The sequence below is a fragment of the Arachis duranensis genome, chromosome 1, assembly GCF_000817695.3.
Source record: "Arachis duranensis cultivar V14167 chromosome 1, aradu.V14167.gnm2.J7QH, whole genome shotgun sequence".
Taxonomy (NCBI): Eukaryota; Viridiplantae; Streptophyta; class Magnoliopsida; order Fabales; family Fabaceae; genus Arachis; species Arachis duranensis.
Window position 1 is genome coordinate 28,616,319 of NC_029772.3, and position 12,278 is coordinate 28,628,596.

General features: G+C 26.9%; 1 protein-coding gene across 1 annotated transcript; it reads right to left on the reverse strand.

The window, feature by feature from the left end:
* Positions 1–9,058: 9,058 nt before the first annotated feature.
* Positions 9,059–12,003, reverse strand: LOC107483498 (uncharacterized; the record flags this gene model as incomplete). The annotated part of the gene is given in 6 exon segments (XM_016104115.3): positions 9,059–9,422; positions 10,125–10,189; positions 10,713–10,822; positions 11,281–11,359; positions 11,442–11,518; positions 11,871–12,003. Coding segments are annotated over 6 exon segments (558 nt in total), but the record flags the coding sequence as incomplete, so codon positions are not given.
* Positions 12,004–12,278: the final 275 nt, after the last annotated feature.

Genomic DNA, 12,278 nt, shown 5'->3' on the forward strand with positions numbered 1-12,278 from the left:
AAATAACTTGGTTGAACTAATTTTGATTCATTTGTGTGTTAACTGAGATTCACTTGATGCTGCTGATAAGTATTGACCAAATTTTTTATTCTTTAAGTAATTTCGGTTTATTTTTTAGTTTAATTGAGGTTCATTTGGATCCAAAAATAAATTCAATGTGTTTTTATTGATGATTGAGTCTTTTTGACTGCTTGTTCAATTTTGAACTAATTTTGGTTCATTTGTGAATTAACTAAGGTTCACTTGATGTTGTTGATAAGTATTGACCAAACTTTTTATTCCTTAAGTAATTTCGATTTATTTCTTAGTTTATTGAGGTTTATTTGGTTTTGTTTGGCTTGACTTTGCTAAAGTTGTTCATGTGTGCTTGTTTAGTTAGTTATCACTCTGATTTTTGTCAACCGTATACATTCAATGTATTTTGTTGATAATTAAATCTTTTTGACTGCTTATTCAAATCTGAACTAATTTCGGTTCATTTGTGAATTAATTGAGACTCACTTCATGCTGCTGTTAAGTGTTGACCAAATTTTTTATTCCTTAAGTAATTTTGGTTCATATCTTAGTTCATTTTGGTTCATTTCTTAGTTCACTTGGGTTCATTTCTTTGTTTATTTCGGTTCATATGAATAAATTTCTTTCAATTGTAGGAAAAAGTTTATGCTTTCAGGTATGAATATGGTCCAACCATTCTCTTGGACAAGATAAATAAATTGAGAAACAAAGTCATCGAGGAATCTGAAGGCATAAGAATCTCAAAGCCATCTGTTGTCCTCTCAAGTCCTTTTTGTAAATTCTCATATGGGGATATAGAAAGTAAATAGGTTCAACCTTCTAAATTGTAATGAATTTCTATTGACATTTTTGAACACTATTTTGTAAGGAATTGTAAATGTTAATATATATATTAAAAATCTTTTCTTAAATTTCTTTTGATTTATTTGTTGAAAATGTTTAGACTGTATTAAAATCACATTAATTTAAATGAATTTAGGTTCACATTGAATAAATTGAATGTATTTATCAAACCTTAACGGTGGCAAAAATACAAATGAATCGAAATTTAGTCAAAAATAAACCGAAATGTATTCTAATAAAACACATAAAGTGTTTACCACAACACATATGCAAAAGTTAATTTGAAAAATAAAAAAGTGACTATTTAATAAAATATAACACAAATAAGAAACTAACCTTTATTTTCATCAAAAGGAAAACATTATATGAGGAAACATAAATGAACTAAAATTTATTTTACTAAACACTGAAACTTCTATCATAGTGCATCATATTCTCTCCAGGATAATTTATATCCTGTACATGATAAAGGATGGAGATTGATTGAATCATTGATCCACCATCTAAAAGGTTTAACTACAAAAGAAGTAAATCATATATTAGCAAATGTACTAACATGCACAAACACATTTTTGCCTAATCAAAAGCAAATCAATGTTACCTCACTTAGAACTATTTTTTTTTCTGTTTCTTTTTTTTATGCATTTGCAATCTTTTTTTTTTCATATTCGTTCTCAGTCTATTCTTGGAACGATCCCAAATTCATAAACAATACTAATTTTAGCATAGAAGGATGAAATTATTCATTATCACTTTATTCAATTGTATTAGATTCTATTTCATTCCATTCAATTCAAAATTGTTGAAGAATGGACTAAAATATTTTCATAACAAAATTATTATGTAATAACAAATGAACCAAAAATTGTGCATTCTATAAATTTAGAAATTCCTACATTCTATCAAAATTTAATTTATAAACAACACTGATTTTAGCAAAGAATGATGAAATTATTCATTATCACTTTATTCAATTGCATTCTATTTCATTTAATTCAAAATTGTTGAAGAATAAACTGAAATATTATCATAACAACATCATTGTGTAATAACAAATGAACCTAAAAATTGTGCATTCTACAAATTCAGAAACTCATGTATTCTATATCCAAATTTGTTTAATAAATAACACTGATTTTAGCAAAGAATAATGAAATTATTCATGATCACTTTATTCAATTGTATTATATTTCATTCGATTCAAAATTGTTAAAGAATGAATCGAAATGTTATCAAAATAACACCATTGTGTAATAACAAATGAACCAAAAATTGTGTTCATAAACAACACTGATTTTAGTAAAGAAGAATGAAATTATTCATTATTACTTTATTCAATTGCGTTAGATTCTATTTCATTCCATTCAATTCAAAATTGTTGAAGAATAAAACTAGATAAAATTAGAAAAAAAGACAGATAGGTCCCTGACTTTTTAAAATTTTGTCAAATACATCTCTGACAAAATTTAAATACAAAAAAATCTCTGATTTTAACAAACGGAGGACAATTTGTCCTTCCGTCTATTTGTCTCTCATACACTAAACGGAACTAGTTGACGTGGCTGAAACGGTGTCCAGGTGTCTGTTACAGTGCCACGCTGGAAGGAGAATAAAGTTCGAAGGACAAATAAGTCCTTGACGTCATTTTGCAAACAAAGTTCGAAGGACAAATAGGTCATTGAGAATTTAGTTCATTATACTTCTATTATGCTTCTATTATGAGAATTTAGTTTATAAAATTATGCTTGTATTTTGAAATCTAGTTAACTTGTTGTATTCTATAATTTAAATTATTTGTATTAAAATTGCAGAAATTGGGTTTGTTCTGTTTCTATTTTTTTCTTAAATTGCATTAGTTCAGTTTTAGTGCATTTGTGTATTATATTAGAATTTGTTAAATTGTATTCGTTCAATTTTTATCATACCAGTGACATTAGTTAGCATCAGTTCATTTATGCATCAAGGTAGCATTAGTTCATTTTTGCATCATTCATGTATTAAGTTAGCATTAGTGCATTTGTGTATTATATTAGAACTAGTATTTTTATCCATAATAATATTATACGAGAATATTTTTTTTAAAAAATTATAGTTCACTTTGTTCTAACCGTATAAATTATGCATGGCACGAAAAATTTATAAAATCAAACTACTTTTACAAAAAAGTCGTAAGTTGACAAAAGTCTTTGGCTAAGAAGACCAAGATATCTGCAGATAAAAAATTAAATAATAAGATTTTTATTTATTATTTTTATATGGAAAAGTCTAATTTTTTATATATATAATTAATTTTAACGTTCGTTATCTGAAATTTAAAATAATTTAATGTGTATACTTTTACATTTAAAATATTTTAATTGTAAAAAAATATCAGATGACATATTTTAATTTGTCAAATTACTAATATAAAATATAATTATATATAGAGTAAAAATAGTAGAGAGAAATAGAAAAATGGAGAGAGGTAGATGAGAGAATTTAGGAAAGAAGTTTATTAATTTTGAAAAAAAAATATTTTCTCTCAATTTTAATAAGAATGTCACGTGACACATTTGATTATTAAATTAGGTAGTAATATATGATACATAATATAGGTATATTTCAATTAATAGTAATATATAATACATATAGAAGCATAATGAACTAAATTCTCAAAGACCTATTTGTCCTTCGAACTTTATTTGCAAAATGACATCAAGGACTTATTTGTCCTTCGAACTTTATTCCCCTTCTAGCGGGACACTGTAACGGACACCTAGACACCATTTCAGCCATGTCAGCCAGTTCCGTTTGGTGTATGAGAGACAAATAGACGGAAGGACTAAATTGTCCTCCGTTTGTTAAATTCATGAACTTTTTTGTATTTAAATTTTGTCAGTGATGTATTTGTCAAAAATGTTAAAAGTTAAGGACCTATCTGTCTTTTTTCCATAAAATTAAGAACGATCCAAACCTCGTCTACTAGATTCAATTCAAAAGAATAATCTAAATTGCTCTCATTCAACTGATTTAAATTTGAATTATTCATTGTTTTGAAACATGCAAAACCTAAACAATTTTAATTATACTGCTAGATTTCAAAGAAAAAAAAAACAAATGCAAATCGAAATCTAAAGAGAAAAATAATAAAATCAATGAAAAACACAACTAAATACAATAAAATCGAAAAAAAAACAAAAATTTGAAGAGAAAGACACAATAACCAAACAAAAATATAAAAAAATCAGAAAAAAAAAGAGAAGATTTACGGTTAAAGAAGAAGGAATTAAGGATGAGAAGTTTACGTTAAAAATCTATTATAAGTAACGTGGCCTCTAAATTATTTAATTGGACTTCATTAATGAAATCACTTGAATGCAAAATGTTATTGTTTAAGAAAACCAAATCAGTTGATTTTCTTTTGACTCCCAAAATTCAGAGAGTATATTATTGCGTATGTATTTTTGCTGTACATATCCGTTTTTTTGTCCTTTTTTTTAAATAGTCGGAGTGTTACATGTTAGCATAGTATATTTTGTTAGGAAATAATAATCATATAATTTATTTATAAAAGATACAATAATATTTAGTTATTCTATATTATATGAGTATAAGTAATTTTATTTATTGTTATAAATATTAAATAAAATAAATTATTATTATTTTTAATTTAGATTTAAATAAAAATATAATAAAATATTTTATTTTATTTAGACTTTAAATTTTAATAGAAGTCATGTTCAATATATTTTTTGATGAATATAAAACTTATGCTCTGATGATATTATGTTCTGAAAAATTTAAATTTGAGTTAGAAGTAATGTTATCAAAGCAATTATATTCAATTTCACAAATTAAATGGTAATTTAATTGATATAGTGTTTTAATTATTTTTCAAATTAAATTATATATGATATAAATATAGTTGGTTATTTTATATTGTATAATTATTCGTTATTTTTTATTCTGAAAAAATTCAAGTTTTAACTCCTATGTGACTTTGAAGGGTTATATTTTATATTAATTTTTTCGTTATCAAAAGTCCCGGTAACAATTATTAGATGCTAATGAATCAAAAAATGATTTTTAATGAATTTTTAGAAATCGTTTACTATTTCGTTTTAAATTCATTTGATACGAATTTGTATCAAGAATAGAGAGAATTAGAGATATTCAGAGAGAACATAAGAGAAATACCTAGAATTAGGGCAAAGAGAAAAAGTAGAATTTTCAATTCATCATGCATATTTTATATTATCACATCATATTCCTATTTATAGTATAGTTTTCTAATTGGCTAGTCCAATACTAATCATATCAACAAATTTATAAAAAGTAAATTTTTTGAAATTTGAACTAAAACACAAAAATTAAATCTTTATTCTTATTTATTTTAATACTTTATTTGCATTCAAATGGGAGATATTTCTGTATTAATATTTATATTTTAAAGTTAATAAATAAAAAGTGTCAATAAATTGTATAAGTAGTAAATTAAATTAACCTGATTCAATTTATTGTACATATGTTATAGAAGTAGTAAATCAAATTAACTAAATTTGATTTACATAATTAATTCGATTTATTATTTCTACAAAATATATATATATATAAAATCTAGTTGATTCAATTTATTACTATTATAATTAAATTGAATTCAATTGATTGAATTTATATAAAATTTTTTTAGAATAAATGTGTAATAAATATTAATTTAAAATATCTGTATAATTTTAAATTCTATTCAATTTATTAATTAAATTACCCTTAAAAAATCGGTAATTAAAAGCAAATTAAAGACGTAGGGATGAAAATAGAAATAGGAGAACAGGGATAAGACATAGATTTGTTGGTCAACGACCTTTGACAGAAACACTTTAAAGGTGGGTCCACTATTTTCCATTACTGAGTTCATTTCTGTTGGTCCCTTTTTCTCTGTTTCTTACGCTCTTCGGCCTCTCTCTCTGTAAGTCTATATTTTTCTTCTGCGTGCATTTATACCAAAAGTTCTTCGCGTTATTAAGGAGAAAATAAATCTAGTTATTATATTTGAGTACTTCTTATGTTCAAAATATAGTCTTTTTGCTAAATTTATTTGTCATTTTATTAATAAAAGAATTATTTGCCTTTCTAACACACAAATACTCACATTCCAATATGTATATTTTAATGTCATACCTTGAATATGCATAAAAATACTATAAAATGAATATATATGAGTTGGATATCCACTTATATATCACATTTAAATGCGAAATGAGCATAAGAAACATCCATAATACAATTTATAATGTGTTATTATTCTCAATTAGTTCTCACATAATTACTTTAAAAAATTTGTGCAACATAACTTTTTTTTTTCAATTTTATTACTAATAACATGAAAAAAGTGAAAACGAATGAAAATAACTTTACAAAATATTTTATAATTTTCTTAATTACTCCAATATTTTTTAATTATTTCTTTTTAAAATAGATCGTGATTTCATAACAAAATAAGTACTAATAAAAAAGTAGAGCAACTAAAAAATTGGTTTGAATAATCCGTTGCTAAATTGATTGCAAGTTGTATGAAGTGAGTGTGAGTGTGCGAACACCGTTAATTTGACAATCCCTAGTCAAGCTTACATGAAAAAGACGTTGTTGATCGAATTTCTAAGCATATTCAACCAACCAATATATACAGAGAAAATTAAAAGGGGTTAGCCAAACCCATTCAAATTTTAAAGTAGTGGTTTAAGTTGGAACTTTGAAGCAAAGGTATGTATTTCAGACAACCAAAATGTTGCACATTTATGTTTTGGGAATTGAGTAGGTGAACGTGTATGCTGTCTCCTTAGTGCATCTAATGACTATTAAATAGGATTTTTTTAACATACAAAACTCATCAAATGATCAACTCACTCGTTCACTTAAATAAATGTTCAAAATTCGAATTTCACTTTGTATATATAGTAACTTAGCTTAGATCCACAGTGAATTAGTCATTCACCTATTAAATTAAGAGATATTGTAAAAGACTATAAAAAATTTTTTCGATTAGCTTGTGGTAAAAAACTTAAAAACAACTTCAATACTTGATTTTATTTTAATTTTATTTTGAATTTACAAAATATCATCTCAATATTTATGAGACTATATATTAATATTTATAGAACCATTTGTCACTAATATTTAGTCTCAATTTGATTTAAAATTTATATTATTTTTAATTTTTTTTATCAAAATAATCATATAAATGATAATATTCTATTAGTTTTTTTTATTAAAACAAGATCGTTTTTTTAAAGTGGAATCGGTGTTGTTTTATCTATCAATTTTAATGTAAATTTTAAAAACACTTTATTAAAGTTGCTATAAGATTAGATAAACTAAATTTCAGACGAATTTGTCTTAAATTAAGAATAACTATTACAAATTTATAGCAAAATGATTGAGCCCGTTAACCAATAGTATCTTTTAAAATGGAGTAGCAAAATGATATAAAGAAAGAGGGAAAAGATTTGAAGGGTATGGTACATCACAATCACATGGTTGACTTCCCAACCCAATACCAAGTTACGTGCCGTCACGGATTGAGGCTCCAACTTTCACCTCATTGGCCATCCGCAATGCACCAACTTCCACATTTATATTTTTAAATAATCATAAGTCATACTCATTATTCACACCATATTTCTTTCATTTCAAACTAAAACAAACCAAACTAGATATGGTACGAAAATTTCTTTTGTCAATCCCTACTCCAACCCCATCTGTCCTAATAATATCGTATCATGGTCTTTGTTGAAATATTTGTATTTAACAACATCAACAAATGACAAATTGTGAATTGGAATAGTACAATTAAACAATATTAAATACATCAAAAGTTGGGTAAATTATTTAAATAAATAAATTGCATATTAAACTTACTCAATTACAATTTTCTAAAAAAATTATATTATATGACTAATCTATAGTGCTCTGCCCGCTAACGGATTACATAGAAAGCAAATAGAACCGAAATGTAAGTTTTTTTTAAAGTTATAATTAAATAATTTCAATTCATAATTTATTTAATCTGTGATTTAAATAATTGAGTAATTTATTTATTTAAATTATTTGAGTTTAATTTTAATATATTAACGGTGTAAAATATTTTATATAATTGTATAATTACATCAATTTTTTTATGATAATTTATGCAATTAATATAAAAAATAATTATTTTTACTGATATAACATTATATAATTGAATACATATCTAAAACTACTTATACAATGTACTCTCGAAAGTTTTTTATTAAAACCAAGGTGGCAGTTGAAAGCAAACAAGATGACGATCTGTGCTTATATCACGTAACTTTAAAAAGGAACCTGAAACTAATACATTAATAACTGTTCAGTAAACGATATAAAAGGTATAATAAGTCTTTTGCAAACAGAAGTCCACTACGTGTTGTTTAGCTTTTTATAGTTTGGGAAGTGAAACGCATTGAATCAAGTGATGCAGTAATGCATTATTATTCGGTGACATGACTTTGGTTTATACCAATAAACAAATAAATAAATACAAATTGATGATTTGGAATATTCAAATACCGCTGTCAACTTTTGAATCCTATGCGCCTTATGTCATAAGCTTTCACATAGCAAGGCACCGAAAGTGTAAATGAAAGACTTAAACTGGCAAAGCAAAACCCTTGGGACTAGAAACAATAGTTACCTCTTGATATTTAAAAGGGTATTAAGTCTTCTCACCAAGTTTTGTTCATTTTCAAACCTCGAATTCAAGAAACTTCAAGACCAAATTATCCATCCTATTGACCAATTTTATGTTGATACCAAAAGTGAACATCCAAAAGTGATGTTTAATGGATATCTTGAAAGATTCAAGGGTGGAAAAGAAATGCTTAAATATTAGATTGGAGAGCACATCAAAATTTGAGGGTGAGGGAGTTGGAATGGGCACAGTACAAAAAATTGAATATTTAAAAAGATTAATATTAAAAAATCAACACTATAATCATAAATTTTAACTAATATTATAACAAGTTGTCAAACAAATCTAGTATAAAAAACCCAATATGAAATCTACTAAAGATAAAGTTTTATTGAGTTTAGATTTCGAATATTCTTGTTTTTAAGAGTTACATTTTTTCCTTATATTGAATATTGGCTGCGATGTTAGTTGTTCAATGTTGGCTCTCAAAATTCTCTTTTAAAAATCATTTTGCAATAGTTAAATATTAATTTTTAAGCACATATCAATACATGGTACGGTGATATACTAGGAAGAACCTGAAAAAGGGTCAAAACTACACAGAAAACTTTGTCATCTTCATGGTACTTCACCTACAAAACAGCTAAAAACAGGTACCGTATTTGCTAACTCTTTGGCTATAGTCAAAAGTCAAAACCTCCTTGGGATTGTGTAGATAGATATACATTTATATGTCACATGACATCATCAGTGTTTTGGATTTGGAAGAAGTTTCAAAGAGGGGCCTCAAAACTGTCCAGCTCTTATATCTCTATCAAGCCGATCTGCATTAAGCGTCCCTGGAAGCTCTCTAAAGTCTTCATTGAAGATAGAATATGCACTGCATTTGTTGTAGAAATGAAAATATTTAGAAGACCACACAATTTCCAAGTAAATTTGACATCCAATATATTGATAATCGGTTAAATTAAGAGTGTGTAGTTAGGTTCAAAATGTTTCCTATAAATAAACATGAAATTATTAAATTTGTAAGCATATAAAGAGAGAGAACAACACCACACCTATAGCTTATTAGTCAAAATACTCCTTTTTGGTTTTCTCTTTGAGGAAAATGCAGTGCTATTATCATGTTTAGAAATAAATAAACAGGAATACTAAACGTATAACATCCTCGTGGTGGCAATTTGAGAGGTTAATACAACAAATAATTTTTTCAGATAAAACTATGATCTCCACATGATTTTTTTTTAAAAAAAAAGACCAACAATAACTAAGCCTCATCAAATCATTAATTCATCTTTAAACATTAATATGTAGAAGAAAAAAGAAATTAAAAAATGATTCACAATTCCAGTTATATATCATAAAATTACTTAGTTCAATTTTTTATCCAGAATTATAATATATTAACCCTTCCCTCCAAACCTTTCTTCTGATCTCATTTCGTTTTGCTGCTTCTAGATAATAATGAAGTCTCTGACATGCATCAGTTTTATTTGAATTTACAGATTTAACTTTCACCTTGTGCAGCAGTTGAATCATAAGATTGTAGTAGACAACAATTAATGTCTGCTGGTTATACCTGATGTCACCAGCTTGCCGCTTTCCAAGATTGAAGAGAATGAGACAAAAGCCAGTTGCAAGTATCTGCAAGAAAATTGGGACAAACAAATAATAGAAATTGCATCACATACAATCACTGGAAAGCATTAACAGGTCACCCATTAAGACATTATTTTAATTTGTACATCCTTAGTCCTTAGATCTTGTTCATGGCTCATCTCCATGGTCTAGGTTACCATTCTCAATATACGAAATTGAATGTCTAACCATATGATTTAAGAGGACCGAACTTTTTCCAGAGAACTTTACACGACTACTCATTATTAGAGCTGAAAAATAATAATAATTATTTCTCTCATAAATTCTTTCAAGAGAAAATCAATCAGATTCAAGAAAATTCAAATGGGTTGCCCTGAGTGTCAGCTGACTTGACTTTAGTAGACAAAGAAAAGTCCAACTTCAAAATAAACTTACAGTAATATTGTGCATTCAATCATATAGTTCAGTATACAAAGTTCCTGGGCATCAACCCCGGTTAAGCACCAAAAAAACGTTTACTAAGTCTCAATCACTCAATCATATACTTCAGAATACAGAGTGTACTTACATACAAAGGTCCAAGATCCCATCTATGGGCAACAGGTGCAAGGATAAACCACATAATTATGATCATCCATGCCTTCAGAGTCAGGTTGAAGATTACCATCAGGATAATATCTGTTAAAGCAGTGTGAGGATATTTACAAGATAATTCAATCTCAAAGGGTATCATGTAGCTCATTACCATTGTTACAATAAACTAATATTATTCTCTACAAGAGATAATATAATTCCTTCACTAATGCATATATTTACCAACAGAGTATTTGTTTTGAATTTACATAAACTCTGTACCTATGCAAACAGATTATGCATACCAGTATTCTTAAAAGAGAACCAAAAAAAAAAAAAAGAAGGACTGCATAAGCTTGTAGGAAGAGATTTATAGAATAGCAGAATGATGATCTGAATGTGATTTATAGAGTTTGGTTTGAAACTGTGACCTGAGGATCTTTGCACTACACAAAAATATTCCCTAGTCCCTTCCATTATTGGATACTCATGATAAATTATCAAAGAAAAAATAAAATGAATGACTACACTTTTAAATGAATATGATTTATGTAGCTTATTACCTGGAAGCTTCAAGTTATCATGTAGAAATGAGTATAGCCTCTTCTTCCACCGACTTGATGAACGTGGAAGACGAAATTTCTGCATAAGTTGAAATCAAGTAAAAATTAAAATTAAGTACCATGTCGATATTCTTTATTACATATTACTAAATTGATTTTACCAGATCATCATCATCATCTTCATTGTCAAATCCATCCTTCACTGGTGGCTTTGGTTTGACAGCAACAATTAGGCAATCTAACATAAACGAATTGCCAACAAATCACACCTCTGTAAGAAAATTAACCATCAATGCATAACAAAATAAGAGAAAAACACTATGACCCCAAGATCAGAACGTATTTTGAATTTTATTAACCATGGAATTAAGTTACGGAGAGCACAATTTAAACCAATGGTAAACTGATGCTTTACATGGAACATAGGTGATTTCTTCACTAAATTAATCACAAATGAAATACTGGTTACAAGAGTGGAAGTGCTGTAATATTGATGGGGGAATGTGATAGGATATTCTCAGAAGAAGGAGAGAAAAAAAAAAGATAGTGCAATCCATCCATTGAAAACAAAACTAACTCTATAATCATACCTCCATCATTGAGTTGTACTTGTACATCATTTTCATTTTTCACATCACATAATGCATTTCCACGTAGAATAAGACGCAAGTTCTCAGTTGGTAAATTATCATTGCTGGCGATTAATTGTCTCAAATCACGCACCTGTACTTGATATAGAAGAAACATAAATAGTAATCACATCAATACTTAAAGGAATGACGTTCACGCTAATTGCTTAAAAAAGAAAAACAAATAAAAGTATGAAACTCTCATTATTCTTCCTGAAAGAAAGCCATGTCCAAATAAACTTCATCTGAATTTTCTTCCCCAACGAAACAGTTTAGCAAAACAATTTAGGGATTTACAGTAAAACTGTAGGATATTTTAATCCCGAAAGCTCCAGAATTCGCTGGCTATTGAATGAACTCGGCCAAAGG